The sequence below is a fragment of the Hemitrygon akajei genome, chromosome 5, assembly GCF_048418815.1.
Source record: "Hemitrygon akajei chromosome 5, sHemAka1.3, whole genome shotgun sequence".
Taxonomy (NCBI): domain Eukaryota; kingdom Metazoa; phylum Chordata; class Chondrichthyes; order Myliobatiformes; family Dasyatidae; genus Hemitrygon; species Hemitrygon akajei.
Window position 1 is genome coordinate 173396192 of NC_133128.1, and position 24253 is coordinate 173420444.

Consider the following 24253-nt stretch of genomic DNA (forward strand, 5'->3'; position numbering starts at 1 on the left):
AACGTCGGTGAACCCTCACAATTGTCCAAAGGTGGATAATTTATGAAGACAATATTGTAACAGTGGGTCCCGAGAATCAGAATCTGTTCCCTCTGGCATATGAAGCTGTCTTCAACACTGCTAACGAATAAACAGTTTAGGTGATACTTACAGAATGTATCAGCAGAGGCTTTGGTTAAATGCCATCATTTGAACGGCTGTTGACAAGTAGATGTTATAAGCAAGACCACTTCTTATACACAGTAAATTGACCAGAAAATATTGGAAATTATTAGATTTGAAAGGATTGAAAGCAGAAACTGCGTTTCAATCATATCTCTTCAGTTGATCATTCGCACCTGACAACTCCATTACCCTGATTGTTTCAGGCTCATGGGAGGTACTGAAGCTTCACAGATCAGAACACCGCAGTCATGGGCAATAACGATTATCAGGTCTCTGTCAGACAGACAGTAACATTCCAACCATCCTATCATACATATGGCAACAGCCTATATTCAGCTCAACCTCCGACCTTGCAGATGTTTGCTTTAAACAAAATTGTAACCTGCTAGCCAGAGCTAAACTCCATGTAGTAAATGGTTTCAGGTAACTAGTTAATAACAACCCCAATTAGAATTGCCTCTTTCAAGTTTAAAGAAGCAAAAGGTGCTGCTAGTGCAGAGAAAGAATGATTGCAATGAAAAAATTAATCTCTATTTTCTCCAGATATACAATTGAGAGACAATAGACAATAGACAATAGACGGTAGGTGCAGGAGTAGACTATTCAGCCCTTCTAGCCAGCACCGCCATTCACTGTGATCATGGCTGATCATACACAATCAGTACCCCGTTCCTGCCCTCTCCCCATATCCCTTGACCCCGCTTTCTATAAGAGCTCTATCTAACTCTCTCTTGAATGCATCCAGAGACTTGGCCTCCACTGTCTTCTGGGGCAGAGCATTCCACATATCCACCACTCTCTGGGTGAAAAAGGTTTTCCGCATCTCTGTTCTAAATGGCCTACCCCTTATTCTTAAACTGTGGCCTCTAGTTCTGGACTCACCCATCAGTGGGAACGTGCTTCCTGCCTCTAGTGTGTCCAATCCCCTAATAATCTTATATGTTTCAATCAGATCCCCTCTCATCTTTCTAAATTCCAGTGTTTCAAGCCCAATCGCTCCAATCTTTCAACACATGACAGTCCTGCCATTCCGGGAATTAACCTTGTGAACCTACGCTGCACTCCCTCAATAGCAAGAATGTCCTTCCTCAAATTTGGAGACCAAAACTGCACACAATACTCCAGGTGGGGTCTCACCAGGGCCCTGTACAGCTGCAGAAGGACCTCTTTACTCCTATACTCAATTCCTCTTGTTATAAAAGCCAGCATGCCATTAGCTTTCTTCACTGCCTGCTGTACCTGCATGCTTGCTTTCATTGACTGATGTACAAGAACACCTAGATCTCGTTGTACTTCCCCTTTTCCTAACTTGACTCCATTTAGATAGTAATCTGCCTTCCTGTTCTTGCCACCAAAGTGGATAACCTCACATTTATCCACATTAAACTGCATCTGCCATACATTTGCCCACTCACCCAACCTGTCCAAGTCACCCTGAATTCTCATAACATCCTCCTGACATTTCACACTGCCACCCAGCTTTGTGTCATCAGCAATTTTGCTAATGTTACTTTTAATCCCTTCATCTAAATCATTAATCTACATTGTAAACAGCTGCGGTCCCAGCACCGAACCTTGCGGTACCCCACTGGTCACAGCCTGCCATTCCGAAAGGGACCTGTTAATCACTACTCTTTGTTTCCTGTCAGCCAGCCAATTTACAATCCATGTCAGTACTCTGCCCCCAATACCATGTGCCCTAATTTTGCCCACTAATCTCCTAAGTGGGACTTTATCAAAAGCTTTCTGGAAGTCCAGGTACACTACATCCACTGACTCTCCCTTGTCCATTTTCATAGTTACATCCTCAAAAAACTCCAGAAGATTAGTCAAGCATGATTTTCCCTTCATAAATCCATGCTGACACGGACTGATCCTTCTACTGCTATCCAAATGTGTCGTAATTTCCTCTTCTATAATTGACTCCAGCATCTTTCCCACCACTGACGTCAGGCTAACCAGTCTATAATTAATGTTCTTGGAAAGATATATTACTTTCTATGGATCATTTCTTTAATGGAGGTTGAAATTAATCATTTTATAAAGTAGGAAAATAAATATCAAGCATCTCAAATTTTACAAGAAAACCAACATGCTAAAAGAGGCCAACAGCTTCTTCTGAGGAAGTGATGTCTGAAGAAATGAAAATCATTACAAGTTTCTGGCCGAAAGCATCACCCAGCCAGTTGCTCCTCGGGTAGGGTTAACATTTCCCAGGCTTGCACAAATTTGCAATAGCAGCTCCTGAGTTACACTTCAAACTTGTCACAGAAAATTTACTCCAGCAATCCGCAAGTCGGTGCGCGTGATTGTTATTAAAGATTGTCAATCAGCCCCTCTAGTTCAGGTAGAAAACAATTATAAGCCTAATGTCTCATTCATCAAGTTACAGTCCAATCTGGGAGTCTGTATAAACAATGCTGTCACATTTTCTTACTCCAGTATTTAATCCCACTCTACATTTTTCATTTAATATTTCATTTGATTCAACCTCTGTTTAAATCCTTTCTCAAATTACTTTTAACTTCATAAATCTCACTGCTTAAGGAAACAAACTATGTGCACCAATGACGAATGACAGGTTGTCCCTCTTCAACCTAAACTTTATAGCAAACATTAACATTTTAAAAATAATTGTGCAGGAGCAAGTCTAACAGTGGACTCTACTAATACTTCTCGCTCTCACTGTATCTTGTCTCAGCTCAGCTAAGTTTACCTCACCTGCTGTGTCTGCTTGCTTTTCTCTTCGGAGGCAAGGTAGCATTTGTTACTCGTCGATAATTACCCTCCGGAAAGTGGCTGGGAACTACTTCACGTAATTTGGTATACTCTCCAGTGTACAGTAGTCGTTAGAAGATCAGAAATAACGTGCACGTTATTTACATGCAGCTTGTAGTTCCGGGTAGAACTGCGGTTATAGGGTACCCAAGTACTAAGGTTCAAAGATGTAACCGCTTATTCGTGCAGGAAATGTTGGTTCCTTTGGATGGATGATCTAAAGTAAAAGCCCTTAAGATTCTGAGATTGGTATCCATCTTTTTTATTGTCCCGCCAATCAAGCATTGCTCTTTTTTTGGAAAGAGGCACTGGATTTGTACACTTATTTATTCAGCGTCTTATAGAGTGCTTTTGCATTTTATGTGGATTTTGCTCGTTAATTCGTAGCTGGGCGATAATTTTATTCATTGAATGGGGTTATGCAGGTATCATAAATTCACTTTCACGACACCTGTATCTTTTATATTTCAAACATCCAGAAACTTTCCTCTTTTTTTCCCAAATTAGATTACCGTTCCTTGCAGCAGCCAATTGTCTTCGCCATTGCAGGACCATCCTCGGGCTGTCCCGCCTACGTTTATGAAGCGAGTTTAAATATTTGAATTGAAAAGCGGCAGAATTCCCAGAGAATAAATTGGACGACCCTCGACACTCTGCGGTACTAATTCCGTTGGTGCCTGCTTTGCATTTCAGTCCAGTGGAGACAAAAGTTTAGTCGAGGATACAGGTGCTTGCAGCAGAATCTTCCATCTGGTAATATGTAAATCCAACTTTTATGTCAAATTTGCAGCAACCCTTCCCACCCACCTGGCTTCAGCTATCACCTTCGAGCTTGCCCTCTCCCCACCTTTTTATTCTGGCATCTCTCCCCCCCCCCCCCCCCCATTCCTTTCCAGACTCGATGAAGCGTCTCGGCCCGAAACATCGACTGCTTATTCATTTTCATAGATGCTGTCTGACCCGCTGAGTTCCTTCAGCATTTTGTGCGTGTTAGCCACTTAGGTTGTCCACTTTCTAAAACTATTGATCTGCCAGCGAGTTTTCATCACTCTGTATATTCCATAGTTCCATTTAATATCAGAGAAATGTATACCATATACATCCTGAAATTCTTGTTCTTCGCAAGAATTCTGTTTGTTTTATCAACTTAATACAACTCTGTACCCAAAGCAGACAAAGTTTAGCTCAGTTGTTTAATCCATTATTGTGGGAAACTGTAAATTACAAAACAAAAACACGCCACCATTTTGTAAATACTCTGACAGACATGTATTCGTGAAAATTGTTTATAGTTGTTATAACACGCTTAAATAGAGATGTATTCTGACAGGAAGAATGAAAGCGTTCTATCAGTTCTGGTGGCTACTAGGCTGGGCAAGATACGTTTTGTCACAAGACTACGAAGAACGTGGCGACGGAAATTTAATCAGAAAACAGAAAATTAAATATCTCTCGGCTAATCCACCTGGCGAAAATGAACAAGGTAATGTTAGATTTTTGTTTTAACTTTGTGCCCATTTGACATGTACTTGCTGCTTACTACCCAACTTTCCTCGTTAGTGACTCCTACGTTATATGTTTGCCTGTGAAGTAGGCATGGGGTAAATAATGATCAGAGAATTTTGCTTCACACTCCCGCTCCCGACGCAATGCAGACACTAAGCGTGGTTTCATTATCTGAGGCGCTTCAAAATAGAACAACCTGCTGGTGATGTTTTGTCTTAACCTTACGCACTTCTGTGAGGGAAAATATTGGGCCGTTTTATTTTTGTTTCTTTTCACCGCACGCTTATACCTTGTAAATCCAAGAACTGAATAGGATAACAGCTTTCAAAAATCAATGACTGTCTTTCTCTCCCACCTATTCAGAGGAGGACTGTACTTTGGAGATCGCCTTTCTCTTGGACAGTTCGGAGAGCGCCAAGGACTATAACCACAACCGCGAGAAGAGCTTCGTGTTGGACTTCGTGGACCGGCTTCAGCAGCTGCGGGTGTCGAGCGGCCGGCGGCTGGTGCCCAGAGTGGCGCTTCTGCAGTACTCCAGCACGGTGCTCATTGAGCAGACCTTCCGCGACTGGAGCGGCGCGGCCGCCTTCAGAGCCCGCGTCGCGCCCATTGGTTACATCGGCCATGGCACTTACACCACATATGCCATCACCAACCTGACCCAGCTCTACCTGAACGAAGCAGTCGCGGGCAGCGTCAGGGTGGCCGTGCTTATGACCGACGGCGTGGACCACCCCAGGAACCCGGACATCTACGCGGCCACGGCAGAGGCCAAGAACCAAGGCATAAAGTTCTTCACGGTGGGCATGTCGCCCGTGGCTACCGAGCCGCCCAACGCGGGCAAGCTGCGCCTGCTGGCCAGCGCGCCCGCTTCCCGCTTCGTTCACAACCTGCAAGACCAGAGCGCCTTGGGGAAGCTGTTACTGGAAGTGGTAAGGGCAATGGACTCTAAAGTATAGCATCTCCATGTCAATCTTACAACTCGATCTCACACACTCATTTGAACTCAATGTATAAGGATCTTCACTTTTACTCTTCTTCCAATTTCACTCACTGTTGCCTTCAAATGGAAGCAATGCCCTGTCATCCCGAGTGTTTGCTACTGGGAGCACTACGTTGACATTATCCCACGGATTTAATGGCGACAGTTTGTTACAAAGGAGTTTTTTTTAACCCGGGGTCGAACAAAGTGGTGCTTCCATTTCCAATAGTGGAACGGAGAGTCGTATCCCTCCTCATGTGGATAGGTTGGAGTTGTCACAGTGTTTCAGACAGGCAGTTAAGCCAATTTAGGCTCTCATTCATACACGTTTCCCTGACATTTACAAATCACTTCCTCTGATTTTTAATTTCATTTTGGAAACAGTTTGAGATTCTGCGTATCGCCTTTTTAAATATTTTACGTGTGTGTTGGCTCGCAATTTAAGCAATCAGGCTTCGGCATTTTAACATCGCCCAGAAATACATTGCAATAGGGTTAGAGTTCTTTAACAAACTTTTGTATTATTTGTTGGGAAAATGGGGAGGTTTTTGTTATTCTTTATTGTTTGAACCAATTTGAATGCTGTTGTGTCTGTGCACAACTTCATATCAATTAAATAAAAGCACACACGCGGGAGATGGCCTTAACCGGTATATTCAAGTTGCAATGAGAAAGAACAATGCGCGTGCGCAGACAACGGCCCAGTGCGAGGGGGCGGGGGGGTGGGGGTAGTAGTTACTATTCTAAAAGGAATAGATCCGTACATTAAAAATTCCAGTTTGTCAACACCTCATGGGTTAAGTAGAGAGACACGTTGCCAAATATGCTCTGACACATTACACAATGAGAATGCTAAAGTAGTATTAGGTATTAGTAGGTATTAGTTTGAGCACTACAGATCCATTATGTCAAACCTGCAGAAGTTTTCCTTGTGTTTGGAAAGCAAATAACAAGCTATGGATCAGCACTTAATTAATAAGATGTAGAAAGCAATTGCTAGTCACTCTATTTTGTTCATGCTACGTTCTGTGCAAGATGTGGCCAATTTCACTCAAATTTATTCATACCAATGGTTGAAGTAATTATGGACCTTTAATTTGAAGCCATGTGACTCATTTATGTGGGTAGTTATACAGCAGGATGTAAGTGGTAGGGAAGAGATGGGACTTATTCGTAGGCCTATGAACAATTTCCTGAGCCAGAGAGAGATCTGTGGAATTCATTGCAACAGGTGGACATGGAGACCAAGTCTTTAGGTTTAGTTTTTAAAGACCAACAGAAAGCAACTAAAAAAGCCATAAGGAACAGATGAAACATGAAGTTAAGTTAGCCGATAATATCAAAGAGGATACCAGAAGATTTTTATATATATAAAAACAGTAAAAAAAAAGGCAAGAGTAGATATTGGACCACTGGAAAATGACACTAGAGTTAGTAATGGGAAACAAGGAAATGTCAGACATACTGAATAAGTACAGTACTGTAAAAAAGTCTTATGCAGATATATATAGCCAGGGTGACTAAGACTTTTGCACAGTACTGTATTTGTCAATGTGGAGCATAGAGCGAGTTTGTAAATCTGGCGGGAGCAAAGGGTATTGGGAATGGCGAGGGTGGAGTGCTGTGGGAGGAATGTAGGATAGGTGTCAGAGAAGGAGTGCTGGGGAGGGGGGGTGGAATGGTGTGGGTGCAGACTCATCCAGCCCTGAAACACCAGACAAAGTCATTTGATACCAAACAATTCAATTATTGATCATTACAGATTCTCTCTTTGGTGCTACCCACTCCCTCCCCTTTCCCTTCCACTTTTCCCAACCATGATTCCTTTCCCTGCCCCCTTCCCACTCCCAGTTCACAATAGAGACCCATATCAGAATCAGATTTATCATCATTCACCTATGTTATGAATTGTTTTTGCGGCAGCAGTACAGTGCAATACATAAAATTACTACAGTACTGTGCAAAAGTCTTAGGAACCATAGCTATATAAATGTACCTAAGACTTTTGCACAATACTGTATCTTGCATCACTCTTCACTGTGGAAGACACAAGTACTATGCTGAAAGCTCAGGAGTGTCAAGGGGCGAACGTGAGTGCAGTTACTATTACTAGGGAAAAGCCCCTTGGGAAGCTGAAAGGTTTGAAGGTAGATAAGTCACCTGGATCAGATGGACTACACCCTAGCATTCTGAAGGAGTATCTGAAGAGATTGTGGGAGCATTAGTAAAGATCTTTAAAGAATCACTAAATTCACTCCAGTCTTCAAGAGGGGAAGGAGGCAGAAGAAAGGAAACTATAGGCCAGTTAGTCTGACCTTAGTGGTTGGGAAGATGTTGGAGTAGATTAATAAGGATGAGGTCTCAGGGTACTTGGAGGCACGTGATAAAATAGGCCATAGTCAGCATTCCTCAAGGGAAAATCTTCACTGACAAATCTGTTGGAATTCTTTGAAGAAATAACAAGCAGGATAGACAAAGGAGAATCAGTGGATGTTGTGTGCTTGGATTTTCAGAAGGCCTTTGACAAGGTGCCACACATGAGACTGCATAGCAAGATAAGAGCCCATGATATTACTGGAAAGATATTAGCATGGATAGAACATTGGCTGATTGACAGGCGGTAAAGAGTGGGAATAGAGGGAGCTTTTCTCATTTGCCGCCGGTGACTAGTGGTGTTCTGCAGGGGTCAGTGATAGGACCACTGTTTTTCTTACGTTGTATGTTGATGATCTGGATGACAGAATTAATGGCTTTGTAGCCAAGTTTGCAGATGATACAAAAATAGGTGGAAGGGCAGATGGTGTTGTGAAGCAGGAAGGCTGCAAAAGGACTTGGACAGATAAGGAGGATTGGCAAAGAGGTGGCAGATGGAATACAGTTTCAGGAAGTGTATGGTCATCCACTTTGGTAGAAGAAATATGAGTGTATACTATTTTCTAAAAGTGGACAAAATTCAAAAATCTGAAATTCTAAGGGACTTGGAAGTCCTTGGGCAGAATTTCCTAAAGTTTAACTTTGAGGGTGAGTTGGTGGTGAGGGAGGCAAATGCAATGTTAGCATTCATTTCAAGAGGACTTGAATATAAAAGCAGAGATGTAATGTTGAGACTTTATAAAGCACTGGAGAGGCATCATTTGGAGTATTGTGAGCAGTTTTAGGCCCCTTGTTTAAGGAAGGAGGTGCTGACATTGGAGATGGTTCAAAATAAGTTCACAAAAATGTTTCCAGGAATGAAAGGTTCATTGTATGAGGAGCTTCTGATGGTTCTGGGCTGATGCTCGATGGAGTTTAGAAGAATGATGGGGATCTCATTGAAACCTATCGAATGACATGAGGTCTAGATAGAGTGGATGTGGCGATAGAGAGGAAGCTTCCTATAGTGAGAGAGTCTAGATCCAGAGGGCACTACCTCAAAAAAGAGGGATGTCTATTTAGAACGGACCTGAGGAAGAATTTCTTAAGCCAGAGCATGGTGAATCTGTGGAATTCATTGTCACAGGTGGCTGTGGAGGAGGCCAGGTCATTGGATATATTTAAAGTGGAGGTGGATAGATTCTTGATAAGTCAGAGAGTGAAAGGCTATGGAGAGAAGGCAGGAGAATGGGATTGAGAGGGAAATGGATCAGCCTTGATCAAACAGCAGAGAAGACATGATGGGCCAAATGGCCTAAGTCTGCACCTATGTCTTATGGTCTTATATTTAAAGCAGAGGTGTTTGATTAGTAAGGGTGTCAAAGGTTATTAGATAAATACAGAACAGATAAATATTTGTGAAGTAAAAATAAAGTGCCAAGATTAAACGGTGGAGGAGACTTGATGAGCAGAATAGCCCAACTCTGCTCCTGCCCTGTGGTCTAATATTTTCCTTGAAGGGTCAGCAGAGTGGCACTATAAGTAAGTAAATTTGAGAAAAATTATCTTTTTAGTCAATATTTCATGCAAAATTATGGATGCATTCATTTCAAACTGGTAGTCTATTACTGTTCCCCCAATTGGGAAGTCCAAAACTTGAATGGTGCATAATCAGTACAAGGCATCTTCCTTCTTGGACTCTTCAGTCACTTGCTAATGGCATCGGTTGAAAATCCAGTTGGAAAGATGAAAACAGTTATTAGATTAGTGCTTGAAGCTATTATCATTACTTAGTAACACTATGTCTATTTCCTTGTCTTCATTTTATTGTACAGAGCAGTCAGCAAGATGCCTGTGACATATTGCCACAAATGTTTACAGATTATCCACAGTCCGTCAATAGTTGGTCCTCCAAATTGGGGCTTTCAAACACAAGATGAAATAGGCTTGAAACTCAGATCACAACAAATAATTCCAAGAGACAGGAAAGAGGTAGGCCCAATTTTTCAGATACTGTCATTCAGGAATCCATCACAGATTTCTTCCTAAAATGCAATAAATTATTTCATGAATCCTTTCCCTTATATCGTTCAGAATTTAAAAATTTTTATTCTCAGAGAGGATAGTGACCATTTGGGTAAAGTAGACAAGTTGAAATATGGGCAGGTTTTTAAAATAAAAGCCAAATAAATCCAAGACATTGTTGCTTGCTTCAGTCCAGGACTGTAGGATTGGTGCCTAGAATTAGAGGCCATAGTCTCTGAATTTAGGGATTAGCCACTTAGGGGAGAAAAGGAGGTATATCTCCAGGCTGAAGGTATAAAACTTTGGAATTATTTATTTCAATTATTCCACAGGTTTTAATATAATGACTTTTTAAATGACACCGTAAACAAGTTTATTCAGTGGGAAGCTCAGATTTGAATGATCTCTAATTGCAGTATTAGCTATTGGGTCAATTGAGAAGTTTGTTTTAGGCTGAAACTTTATACAAAGTTGCATTAAAATGCAAGTACTGTTCTCTTATTTTATTAACAAACGTAAAATTCAGACCATCGTTCTTGATTCTGAGGATTGATCATATTTTATTGATTGACACTAGTTTACAGTTCCAATCTCTAATGGCACTATGCTCGCAGTAGATGTTAAATTACATGATGAGAAGTTATGGCAAGTCACAGTGATAACTCCCATCACTTTAGAAAAAGTAATGGAATTTATTTTGATTTGAGGTAATAATTTTACATTGGTAAAATTGAATCAGTTGTCCCTGAGATCAAATGCATTTGTCAAGAAAATCAAAGGAAATATTGCTTTCTCGTTTCAGATTTGTGGGCTCCATAAAGTAAGTTGCTACCAGACAATAGTTGTGCAGCAAAGTTTAAATCAAGACTAAACCAAATGGGCAGATTAGATTTGGATCTAATGGAAGTTTTCACTGATGTTACAGACCATAGCATCTGTCTCACATTCTGCCCACCTTAACCTGCATTCTGGTAAAGGATTGAGAAAAAAGAAATGAAAAATGAAATAAAACATTACAAGCCCAACTGACCACTTGTACACAGAGGGATGACTGATCCGAGATGGAGATACAACATCATAACCTCAATTCAAGCCCCTTAAGCATATCTGCCCACTAGGAGCCAAAGATCTCATGGCAATATCCTATGGTCCAATACTGTTTAAGAAAGCTAATCTTGTGCTTTATCTTTTCAGGGAGAGCTGGTCAACGAAGGGGTAAGCATGATTTATTTCCTAAAGAAGCTTATTTGTGGATGCTGTCAATAGAATGGTTATGGTTTGGAAAATTGGACAACCTCAAATTGGTCATCCAATTGCATCTTTTCATAAGATTTAAATTAGTATAGGTTGAACTACTGTAACTCTTTCTTCAATCCTAATTGTACAAGGATTGAAGAAATAATTAATTCAATTTACAGTAATTTAAATCGGGGTGAAAAATGGTCAACGGTACCTGTTCTTACTCTACTCATCCTGCATCCTTCAACCTTTCATGCACCTATTTTTCTATTAGAGTCATAGAGAAGTACAGCACAGAAATAGATACTTTAGCCCATCAAGTCCATGCCAAACCATCTACCTGCACATGGACCATAGCCCTCCATACCCCTCCCATCCATGTACCTATCCAAACTTCTCCTAAATGTTGAAATTGAAATTGCATCCACCACTTACATTGGCAGCTCGTCCCGCACTCTGAGTGAAGTATCCCCTTAAATATTTCACCTTTCACCCTTAACCCATGGCCCCTGGTTGTAGTCTCACCCAACCTAAGTGGAAACAGCCTGCTTACATTTACCCCATCTATACCCCTCATAACTTTGTATACCCCCATCAAATCTCCCCTCCGTCTTCTACATTCTAGGGAATGAAGTTCTAACCTGTTCAATCTTTTAACTCAGATCCCCCAGTCCCGGCAACTGTTAGGGTCCGGTCCAGAGCCCGCCTTCCGGGTCTTGCTCCGGTCTGCGGACTCCGGACTCTGGGCCTTGCAGCCAGCCCTCCTGTCACCCGGAGCCATTGGATCATCTTGGCTTAAGGAGGTAAACCTGTCGCCTATTAGGGGGCAGGTGTTTATAAGGGGCTCGGGGATTGAGTCTAGTTGGGGGATGGCATGTTATTATATACCTGGTTGGTCTTGGCACCCTGCTTCTCTCGTGTGTGCTGTTCTGCCTTATTTGCTTTGCCTGTGCTGTCATTCTGTTGGTTTCCCTTACCAATGTACCTGGCGTATCACAGTAGTCCTGCTGCTCACCCTGGACCCAGCTTCCTTCTGATCCCTTGCCTCTGTTGGGCAGGTCTGACTGGACTTCTGCCTGGTGGGGGCTCTGCCCTTTCCACCCATTGCTTCCTATAGGTTGTGCTCTGCACCTGCCTAGGTGTCTGTGCCATGCCCAGGCCTCTGTTTCTGCCTGGGATCCATGTGGCCTGCCCTGAGGACTCCTACCCTCTCTTCCCTTTTTTTCCCATGGGTTGTGCCCTGCACCTGCCCAGGTGTCTGTGCTTTGCCCAGGCCATGTTTCTGCCTGGGAGGTTGCCCTGCCTGGGATCCATGTGGCCCACCATGAGGAATCCTCCTGCCCTGCCCTGCCTGAATCCTGGCACCCTCCTGCCCTGCCCTGCCTGAATCCTGGCACCCTCCTGCCCTGCCCTGCCTGAATCCTGGCACCCTCCTGCCCTGCCCTGCCTGAATCCTGGGACCCTCCTGTCTGCTCTGCCTGCCTTAATGCTGGGATCCAACCCCACCTGCCTTACGCCTTGTGTGCCGTGGCATCCCCATCCTGTCCTACCCCTAGTACTTCAGTGCCTGTGTCCTGCATTTGGGTCCAATCCTGTCCCTGTTCCTGACAGCAACATCCTTTGTACTCTTTCAATCTTATAAGCACCCTATTCTTTATTTCCAGGCCTACCACCTGAAAAATGACAAAGAATAGGAAACCCATACAAATAGAAATTTACTATTGGAATTCCTTGCTGCCCCTACAAAGGCAGTTAGAGTAAGCCTCAAAAAGCTGACACTTTTGGTTCTTATCCAAAATGTAATTTTTACCAAAATATGTGATGTGTATTTGAACTCTGAAATATTTTTACAATTTCTATGTTCCATTTGGACTTGTTATGCAACATTGCTTCTATTGATCCTCACCTGAATTAGATTATGAGTGATGATGATGATAGAGTCATTCAGCATGGAAACAAGTCCTTCTGCCCAATAACTCACTGCCAACCACCAAGCACCATTTACACTAATCCTACAGTAATCCTATTCTATTCTCCCCACATTCCCATCGGCAGGCTGTACCACTTAGCTATGCATTAGGGTAACAAATAAAGGCTCCAGAATCTATCAGCCCATATGTTTGTGATGAGAGGACACCAGAGCACCCAAAGGAAATCGGTGCAGTTACAGGAGGATATGCACACTCACCAGAAATCGGGGATGAGCCTATGTTGCTGGAGCTATGTGTCGGCCTCTCCACTAGCTACGATTGTACCTATGGGAGGTTGTAAAAAAAATCCTAACTGCTGATTTCTGTGATTGATTTCAGTAGTTTCACTCATGCCAAGTCAACCAGGTGCATGTTCAGTGGGTGGATTTCTCAGCTGAGAGCTTGGAAGTGTGCTGAAGTTCAGGCTGCCTTGTTAAACTCCTGAATGGCCAGCAGCAGGAAGGTTTCACTACAACCTCTTTTCAGGAATTGCCAATCTATGGGCAGCTGTTACAAAGAGATTATCAGGAATATTTATCCCAGTAGCTTTTGTTGAAGAGAAATCTGTGAATATTAGTTACAAATCAGCAGCAGACCTAGCATTAGCTGTCACATGTATGTGTCCCTACACTTTGCTACCCTTTGGGATATCTAAGTGTTTCCTTATGTTGCTCCTGAAAGGATAAACTCAACAATATTTGATTTGTTCCATCACCCCAATCAGCAGAAATATTTTCTCTGCCGATGAAGGGTCTCAGCCAGAAATGTTGACTATTTATCCCCGTCCATAGATGCTGCCTGACCTGCTGAGCTCCTCCAGCACGTTGTGTGTATTGCTCTTGAGTTCCAACATCTACAGTACCTCTTGTGTCTATATTTTCTCTCGTTGAGTTTGTCAGTTCCCTTAATGCTTTGAAATCTTTAAGCTCACACCTTAAACTTCTAAATTATAGTGAATACAACTCTAGATGTATAATCACCCCTTGAAACTTAACCAATGGACATTTTTTTAAACTTAATAATATTTTTAGAACCTGATGCTTCTAGCAAAGCTAGCATTTATTGCCCATCCCTAAAGGTCCAGTTTATGATGCTAATAGATCTATGCAGCATTCTTTTAAAAGGCAATACATCTTCCCTAAGGCATAGTGGCAAGAACTGCTTGTTGTATTCCAGTTTAGTCTGCCTGTTCAGTTAACCTGGTTGTAAGTTAATGTGTCTGCTTACATCTCTTACTGTGGTTGCAATCTTTGGGTCATCAATGCTTGTCCATCATATCATCTAATTCATTAACTGGTGCATAAAATTGTTGATGTTCCAAAATTGATCCCGTGTAATAGAACTTGTCACTTCCTGCCATGTGGTGTTTTTAACTTTAGTAAGAGATTCATAGAGGCCTTCTAGAATTCCATCCACAATATACAAATTTTGCCACTTTTTCAGAAAGTACATTCTCCATTTATGTTCTTAAATCTTAAATTGATTTTTTTTCTTCATGGATTTCTTTTTGTAGGCAGTTATATTGTGTCTAATTACTAATGTCTTTTACTTCTTTCAGTGCCCCAAAACACCAAAATGTTTCTGTGAAAAAGGAGAAAGAGGTCCACCTGGTGCTGCTGTAAGTTTGTTTCCCTTTTTGAAATCTACTATTGAATCTTTATCTGCCAGAGTGAAATGCAGTTCAAATCCTAATAGTTAAGATATTTTATTCTCCTGTCATGTCTTTTTGCTTTTACTGCTGTCTGTCTGGGTACCAACATTTTGTCCATTGGAAAACAATTCTCTTTATTTACTCTAAGCATTTCATTTTTACAAATGTCTCTGAAAAATCTTCCAATGGTCTTCTACATTGTAAAGAGAACTTCAGCTTCTCTGTTTAGTCCAAGTAGTCATACTTTTGAATTGCTGGAACTATTTTTGTAATTTTTTTTTTTACCACCTTTTTAAGCTTGTGATTAGTTGTGGGCACCAGACTTTGTTTTTTTATGGATTGTTAAACCAACATATTCGCCTTCTCTTCTCAAAAGTTTTAAACTGAGCACTCTCTTTCAAGAGTTCATGTTAGCTTTTAGGAATCCCCCTCACTGTATTCCTTCTCTGGAGTTCAACCTCAAAACCTGAAGTGACTTTTTCCCATGTTTCTCTGGTTCCTGATGGAAATGTCTCATTCCTGATCTTTTTCTTTTCTCTTTTCTTTTTTGTTGCTGTCTTTCATTTTCAGTGCAAACTACTCATTTACCCCCTTTGGCTTGACTTGCACTTCCCCATTCTGGTCCCTGATTAGTCTCACTGCCTAACTGGCCAATATTATTTGAAATTGCCAAGAAGTAGTGCCTATTCAGTGGGATGTTAGTCTGAGATTTATCTGAGCAAAAAAAAATGTTCTTTTTATTGTTAACTTTTTGCGGTTAAAATGTAATTGTAAGGATAATTCTGGAAACCTCACGTTTCATTGACCTGCGTAATGACAGCAGTTACTCAGTTTGCAACATAATTAAATAATTGACACAAGAGCTGCTCCCTGGCAGCCTTGTGAACTCAGGCTGAGACTTGCAGTTTCTTTGAACAATAAATACCGATGTTTCAATTGCAAGTCATTCAATAGCATTGAGTTGACTGGTGTTTATGGAGTTGGGCAGCTGCAGTGCCACTAACAGGTGTCAGAAAGTCAGATTCCTGGCATTCCCTCTGCTGCAATTTAAAGGTTTTTACAAAATCAATATTGTAAGGCAGAGAACCAGCGACCACTGCAGAGCACTTCAATCCAAGTTTTTTTATTCTTTTTCTTTAGTTGTTATTTCATAATGAGAAGTATGATAGTTCAAGTAATAAAGCGAAGACCATAGTAGACTGGGCCTCAATTCACACTGTGGCTGCCGTAACAGGCTGCTTCTGTCTAACCACCCCCTCCCACCAAAAAATGGGACTAACAAGTTTAGTTTTAGTACTTCCTACTAAAGGGGATACAGTTTAAATTTTCATGATTAGAAAGAATGACAAGAGTAATCAAAAAGAATTGTAATCTATCATTCACCACACAATTAATCATATGAAGATATGTATATGATGCTAGATGATTATTGAATCACCTCACTCAGAGGTAAAAGTTGTATTACATATTCAGTATTAACAATGTCCCTTTGTTACTCATCTTTATTATTCAGCAATTCTCTTTTATTTATTAGTTGTCACTCAACTCTCTGAAACACAATTTGCCTTTTTTAAATGCCTGTGCTTTTCAGGGGAAAAAAGGACGCCCTGGTGATGATGGCGCTCCAGGACTAAAAGGAAATAAGGTAGTGCTGCTTTAACTAAATGTTTTAAGCAAATAAATTAATGATGAGCCTATCACACCATATTTTATTGTTTTATTCCCTCAGCAACTTCTTAGCTGATAACTTTTAATATTATGTTCATCAGGGTGAATCGGGTCTGAGTGGAATTCCCGGACGGGATGGACTGGAGGTACCATTTAATTCTAAGAACTTACACCTTGCTGTTTTTTCATAATCTGTCAAGTTTTTTGAGTATGAACATAAATTGTCAGGAATAAGCTACTTTTATGTAAAATGCACATCAAATTGCTTGAAGAGATCTGTAATCTGCCTGTATGAGGGGAGAGAGTGAGGTGCAGTCATAACAAATTCATCAGGGAAGCATGATTTTTAGAGAATGTGAAAGTGGATTTAAATTATAGCACAAGCTTGACAAATTCATACACTTGGCATGCAAAGTCCCATGCTGGGAGTACAAATTCTTCTGATTCAGCCAATAATTAGATTTCCAACTCAGTAATATGAAATATTTCCTTAAATTTTAGTTAAACGATGCGATGTTTTATTCGTCTAACTTCGTCTAAATTGGGAAGGTAAAACCCTCCCAACCGTGGAGTACATCTGTGTGAAATGTTGTCGTAGAAAAGCAGCATACATCATCAAAGATCCTTACCACCCAGGCCATGCTCTTTTGTCACTGCTGCCTTCAGGTAGAAGGTACAGGTGCCTCAAGACTTGGACCACCAGGTCCAAGAACAGTTACTATCCCTCAACCATCAGGCTCTTGAACAAAAGGACAAAACTGCACTCATTCAAGGACTCTTTTATCTTGCTATTTTGTATTAGTTATTGCTTTTTATTTATTGTCTGCATTTGCACAGATGGTTTACAGTTCCTGATGTTTACAGTTTACTGATCCTGTTTACAGTTGCTGTTCTATAGATTTGCTAAGTCTGCCCACAGGAAAAAAAATCTCAGGGCTATATGTACTCCAAAAATAAATTTTTCTTTGACATCACTGTTAAATAATAACCTGTCCAGATTTGGGGAATCTGCTATAGAACGGTTAGGAGGTCATTTGTCGCATCACATTTATGTCAGCTGTATCAAACCAGCTTTCCAGTTCCACACAATGGTTATTCCTCCACAGTCTCAAAAACAGTTCTCCGCTATATACTGTATTTATCAAGTTCTTTCTTGAAGATCACAACCAATGCTCCCTCGAGTATGGCTTCGAGATTACAACACGTTACTAAATTTGTTTTACCTCATGTCACTCTCAATTCCGTTTCCCTTTTAATTTGTATCAGTGACCTCTAATCCCTGACCTCTCCACCAAGGGGAAAAGCCTTCCACAATATTCTTGTCCTGAACTCCCATCATGTTATATACTCCTTTCATTCACCTCCTTAGCTTTCCCATAGAGTGATACGGCACAGAAATAGGACTTTCAAATCAACCAGTCTCTACCAACTAAGTCGCTCATCAAAGCTCGTCCCGTTTGCTTACATTTAGTCTATAACCTTCCAAACCTTTCAAATCCATGTATTTGCCCAAGTGTACTTGTACCTACTGTACATCAACCACTTCCTCTGGCAGGTCTTCCAACAAAGTACCAGCAACTATGTCAAAAAGATTGCCACCTAAGTTCCTATTAAATCTTTCCCCTCTAACCAGGAACCAATGCACTCTAATCCTTGATTCCCCAACTCTGGGAAAAAGACCCAGTGCATTCAGCCTATCTATGTCCCTCATGATTTTATACACCTCTGTAACATCATCTTGCTATCTCCTATGCTCCAAGGAAGAAAGTCCCAGCCTGCCAAATCTCCTTCTATAATTCAGTCCCTTGTGCCCTGGCAACATCCTTGTAATCATTTCTGCATTAGTCTTTCCTGCAGGAGGGTGGCTGAACCTGCTGAACAGTGCTGCCTCACAAATGTCCTGTACAACTGCAGCATCATCTCCCTGCTTCACTATTCTCTGTACCACCTGTTTCAATGTCATCTGCAAGTACACTCACTATGTCTTGTACATTCTTATCCATAATCATTAAAATAGATGGCAAGCAACAGTGGGCTCAGTACTGACCCCTCAAATACACTGTTAGTAATAGGCATATTCACTCTAATGTAAACAATTTCCATTCTCTCTAATCTCACCTCATAAATCCCATCCCTGATCCTAGTAATCATACTTGTAGTGTCTTCACATCCTTCCTATAACATACCAAGCGGAATTGAACTTAATACTTCAAATAGGTCAGACCAGTGCTTCCTAAAGACTCTGTACACTTTATGCCTTTATAAACACAAATTATGTGTGGTCTTTTAAACCACTTTCTCATCCAGCTCCACTCAGTAACTTGTGTGTGCATACCTCTGATCCTAACGCCGCCTGGACCCCATTTAGAAATCTGTCCTTTGTCTTATATTGCTTCTCCTCATTCTTCCAACCAAATGAATTACCTCATATTTTTCTGCACTAAGCTTCATCCACCAAGCATCTTCCATTCCACCACCCAACGTATTTGCTACAATCAATTATCTGCCTTTTTTGTGATTCACATTGCTGCTAAAGATTTTTTTTCCTGCATTTTTTAAAGAAATTGTGACTTGCACCCCCGTGTCTAGGTAGTTATCTTTGACCAAATAAAACAATACAGTACTCCAACACAACGTTGGCGAGTATCACTATTCTCTTTCCCCAGTACAGAAGACAATCATTCACCACAGCCCTCTATTGTCTGTTATTTGACCACCTTCATCTCCATGCTATTACCTTCTCAAAACTCTTCTGGAAATCCATGTGCATTGACTTAAACACTGACTGCAATTCTCACCTAAACTCTGTTTCTTAATTGAAAGATTCCATTGAATTAATTAAATATGGTTTTCCATTAATAACTGCAAATGAGGGGTGTTAAAACCTGTGTGTTATGACAGAATAGGTGTTGAGATGTTTCCAGTAATTGAAGAGTCTCAATGGAGGCCATTGGTATTACTACAGAGAGGATTAACTTTTGAGGTTCTCCTCAATCCCCCCCCCCAATTAGCCTTAACTCTGTCTGCAGACCCTCATCTCCCTGTCTACCCATATTGCTAGTAATAATTTTGGCCACATTTTCTGGCTGTTTACCTTCCCACTTTGAGGTTTTCTGCAGCCATTCAGTGAAATTGTCAACTCTGGTACCAATGAGGTAAAATCATACAGTCGCAGCACAGAAACATCTGCCTGTCCCCCATAACTAGTGAATCCCTTATCACTATTGCTCCTTGCTTTTTCCTTTGTCCCTTCTTGTGCAGTTGAATCACTTTGAAGTCATTTTGATGTTTTTGTTTAAGCAGCTGGACAATAGGATAGGAGATGCATCTGATTCAGGACATTGCGGAGTATTTTTGTATCCATCAACAAGGTTCAGTCATTTGTGAAATTCAGTACCTGTAAACTCAAAATACTGAGAGTTTCCCTTGACATAGTCAGGTGAACTATCTGCTGAAGAAAATGGCTGTATGTCAAACTGTGGCTGGCGAATAAAATACTTACACTACTGTAGATAATAGGACTCCATCCCACCTCAACCCACCCTACAAATATCCTGAAGAGTATGAAGCACATGCCTCTAAAAACAGGGTCTCCTAACCTTCTTTATATCATGGATCCTTACCATTAACCAAGGGATTTGTGGACCCAAGGCCAGGAACTCCTGTTCTAAAAGATTGATCTTCACTTGGACAAAGTCAGTTTTATCCAATTGAAGATCAATCTGAGGTTGGAAACTGGAGTAAACCCAAGTATTTCAACTGCTTTTTGCCATGTTGTGCCTGTACAATGTAGAGAATTCCTCAACAATTTTTCAATTAAGATCAGAATATCTCGCATCACTGAGGTTTTATCTTCCATATATTGTATTATTCTTTTAATACCAGACCTCTATTACATTCTTCCTCACTTTCAAATAACACACATTGCATCATGCATTCTGGATTGTGAAAATGCCCCTGACATTTTTTGCTTCAATTTGAACATTATGTAACTGAATAAATTGGGAGCAAATAAATGCATCCATTATTAAATGATGCAAAATTGCATGCATATCAAAACATGCCTTTAATACTCAATAAACTTGTTACAGAAAGCCCAAAACGAATGCAAGTCAACCTACTCATTCACATCACCTTGGATGACTACGCATAACAAGTTTTGACCATTCTGGGGTCATTTTTATTTGATGTAATTTGGTGCTAAGTATTTACATTGCTAAAGATATTGTGTATTTTAATTTCACTTCCAGGGTAGAGCTGGTTACAAAGGTGAACAGGTACGTAAAATAACTGAAACAATTTATTGATGACGCCTTGGTCCATATTGCTAGGCAGCACCACATTGGAAGTTATCAAGGCAAAATCAAGAAATAAAAATATGTGTTGTTCAATTTGGGCTACAAAGTTAACAATTTTTAAAAAATATGGGTATGGGGTATCAGTGTTGTAAGCATGGTTTAAAATATGTTTATTTTCATGGGAGATGGGTATTAATGGCACAAATAGCATTGAGTATCAATATAATGAAAGCATATTATGATCATAATAGCAATCATGTTTAATTTCATCTATTTGAGAGACTAAATTGGACAGAAAGATGAAGCTTTGTCATAACAGGTGGCAGTGTAAGTCTGCTGCTTCTGTCTGATGTCTGTCTAAATTCGCTTCCTTATTTAGACATGAAAATTATTCAATGTAATAACATACATTTATTCATGACAGGGAGAACTGTGATAGCTTACCCTTTAATAAAAAGATTGAAAAAGAAAAGCTTACCCTTAGAACACTGCAGTTGTGTTCTGATAATTTTGTTTCATCTTTAAAATACTAATTTTGGTTAAAAAAAATACCAGCAAAAGCTTACTTATCTGACATTTGTCAGATTTAACAGGTGGCGATTCATCAGCTTATCTGATGTCAATCCAGTCATGCCTTTAGCATTGCCCGAATCTTGACCCTGCCTCTCCCTCAGCAATATTCCTCTACAGGCTCAGTGCTCCTTCTCAAGTGCTGGTTACTGGAGAGTGCCACATGTTTCATGAAAGATGCAAAAATAGCCATCTGAAACTTAGAAAAAAAAAACAAGCTTGTTAATAAGCTGCTGGTAATCATGCCCAACTTAATTAGAAATAAAATTATCTCAATAAATGGAATTTTGGACTATGGAATCAGAGGGTGTAAATAAGAAAGTTAGTGGAACGTTATTTCAATTTTACATGTAAATATTCAGAAAAAAATAATAAAAATGTAATAGTCTTTGGAGATGCAAAGGTAACTTTTTGAAATACTTGAGAAATAATTGAGCTGGGACAAGTGAAGGAATGAATTAAAATGAGAATTTCTGTAACTTGCAAAACCGTAGTTATCAGGAGAGAAATGTATTTAGTAACTTTATGATTCTGCATTTACTGTGGGAAGTCTGAATAATTGAATAATCCATATTTCTAAAGTAACAAATACTTTAAATTCTAACTTTACTTTTAATCCTAAGGGGGAAAGAGGTGAATGTGGCCTTCCAGGAACAAAAGGTGACAGGGTATGTATCCTTATTGGTTCTATTTAAAGCTATTTATAGCAAGATATCACCCTGTGGTGTAAAGTATACAGTATTTCAATGTGAATGACTGTTATATTTCCTTGTTAATGAAGTAGAATGAAGTAGGATTATGAGTAGGAAGAGGGATGTAAAGCAGCCACAGCAAAGCTGAATAAATGAACAAGAACATGGCTGATGTAATGTTATGGGGGAAATGTAAAGTTACCCTCTTTGGAGCACAAAACAGCAGTACAGAACATTAAATTCTGTTCTGCACAAATAAAACAGACATTATAGTGGGTAACATCAATGTTCGTAGGACTTACCGTTGTGCACAAGTCACTGAAAGTAAACATGGAGGTGCAGCAAGTGACTCGAAAGATACGTGCCATGCTGGCCTTTAATATGAGAGGATTTGGGTACAAAAGTATTGCTGTCTTTCTCAGTGAAACATCCTGTAACCTTGTCGGGCTAGATAAAGAGATGTTTCTTTTAGCTGAAGAATCTAGAACTAGCATCACTGTGTCAAAATAAGAGTTAGGTGTTTGGAACTGAGATGAGGAGAAATTTATTCAGGCAGGTATTAATGAATCTTTTAAGTTTTATGTCACGGACGGCTGTGAAAGGACAGTCATTGAGATTGATTAATTTCCAGATATTGATTGAATAAAGGAATATGGGGATAGTGGAAGGAAATGTAATTGAGTTATGTTACGAACCCCGTAACTGGGTCACTTACCAGCAAAGATAGAGGTCTGTTGAAGTCTGATGGTACTATTTTTAACAGTATTTATTGGTAAAAATACACAAAAATAATATCAATGCAAACATACAGATAATATACGTTGTCAATACTAAATCTAAAAGTGCGGATATAATAATAATCAATAAGAAATAGCTCTATCGTTGTCTAGGGGATAATGTATTGTCCGATGGAAATATAAAAGTCACTCAAGTTCATTCAGGCTGCAGCCTTTGGTTGGAGTCAAGAGACAGATTTTTAGAACTTGCCAGCTTTTCCTTTTTATGATGTCGATCCTTCCAGAGTTCCATTGGTGTTGGTTTCTCCTTTTAGCTAAAGCTGTTCTTCCGTGGTAAGGCCCGCCAATTCCTAGGCGAATGGAAAAGGACGCACGCGGGCCCCCACCGGCTGTCACTATTAAACACTGTCATGGGATTTCTAGCGTTTCTCCTGGTGCGTCTGAATGGGTTGTTCCCCAGACCCTCTTTTATCCTTACTCACGGGGTCGCAGATGTCAATCAGGTTGGGATGATGCAATCCCTCAATCAGCCCACTCTGGTCATTCCCTGAGGGCTTCAATGAATAGTACAGTACTCAATACACAATTCCGTCTCCAAGAGACAATGGCCGTTATCCGTGGCTTTGTCTCGCTGAGGGCAGGACATACATTCCAAACCCTTGAGGATTCTCTCTCTCATTTCCTGGGTCCCCAGACCTGAATTAATAGCGATCTTGCGATTCTCAGAAAGGAGGGGGCGACTTTGTACCCTTCGGCCCCTCAGAGTTGTGGCACATTCGTAACAGTTAGAAGATCAGTAATGATTTAGATGTTCTTGAGTGGAGAAGTTCAAAGGACTGTATGGCTTATCTGTGCTCTGTGGGGTTTTTTTGTTTTTGGATAATTGTGTAAAATATTCCTTTTGCCTAATATATTTTTATACATTTTACCACAGAAGTGGAAATGTAGGTTATTTATTTGTAGATATAGTATAAATCAGAATGTATGTGCCAGAATTTAAAAGTTTTTTTTTCTTGAACAGGGTCCAGAAGGTCCACCAGGCCCCAGGGGGCTAAGAGGAGTACAGGTTAAAAGAAATATTAATTATAATATACAAATAGTATGTGTAGAAATGTTTGGATAAATGTGAGTGACACAAAGAAACTATACATTTAACTGACAGTTCTGAATCTTATCTCTTTGGTAATTCAATAATTCTAGCATTTTGGTACCTGAATTATATGGATGCATGAATTGCCAATTTGGCTGATAGAACCTGTCCACAGTTGCCTTCTTAAGCAGTAGAGAAGAAAACTACCAGAATTATACTAAAGAATGAAAGTGATATAAAATACATTAATTAAAAATCACACAGCCAATTTTAATCTTGTGGAAATCATTGCAACAAAATTAGTGTCACAGGTATTCTCATTTACTCTTGTATTTTACATGGTTACAAACATTCAGCAAATTTAAATGTCCAGTGCTTTCTATTTTTATAATCGTCATCAACTTTTGGGAATCCATGTTTGCCAATTGAAAGTATGTACTGTAGCAATCTGTTTTTATGATGCTGGTAACTTAATATCTGGAACAAGATGCTTATAGCTATTAATTTCAATTTGATATTTTTTAGCATGA

The 24253-nt window shown here is 40.2% G+C and overlaps 1 protein-coding gene across 1 annotated transcript in view; it reads left to right on the forward strand.

Annotated features, from left to right (window-relative positions):
- The first annotated feature begins 3039 nt into the window (after window positions 1-3039).
- The window catches only part of col28a2a (collagen, type XXVIII, alpha 2a), a 98029-nt gene continuing 76815 nt past the window's right edge, over window positions 3040-24253 (forward strand). Inside the window, exons 1-10 of the mRNA XM_073047240.1 lie at window positions 3040-3696; window positions 4274-4426; window positions 4813-5381; window positions 11003-11023; window positions 14576-14635; window positions 16260-16313; window positions 16438-16482; window positions 20587-20613; window positions 21828-21872; window positions 23655-23699. Coding sequence (XP_072903341.1) covers window positions 4279-4426; window positions 4813-5381; window positions 11003-11023; window positions 14576-14635; window positions 16260-16313; window positions 16438-16482; window positions 20587-20613; window positions 21828-21872; window positions 23655-23699 — 1014 coding nt within the window. The 5' untranslated portion in view covers window positions 3040-3696; window positions 4274-4278. The remainder of the gene's footprint in view (window positions 3697-4273; window positions 4427-4812; window positions 5382-11002; window positions 11024-14575; window positions 14636-16259; window positions 16314-16437; window positions 16483-20586; window positions 20614-21827; window positions 21873-23654; window positions 23700-24253) is intronic.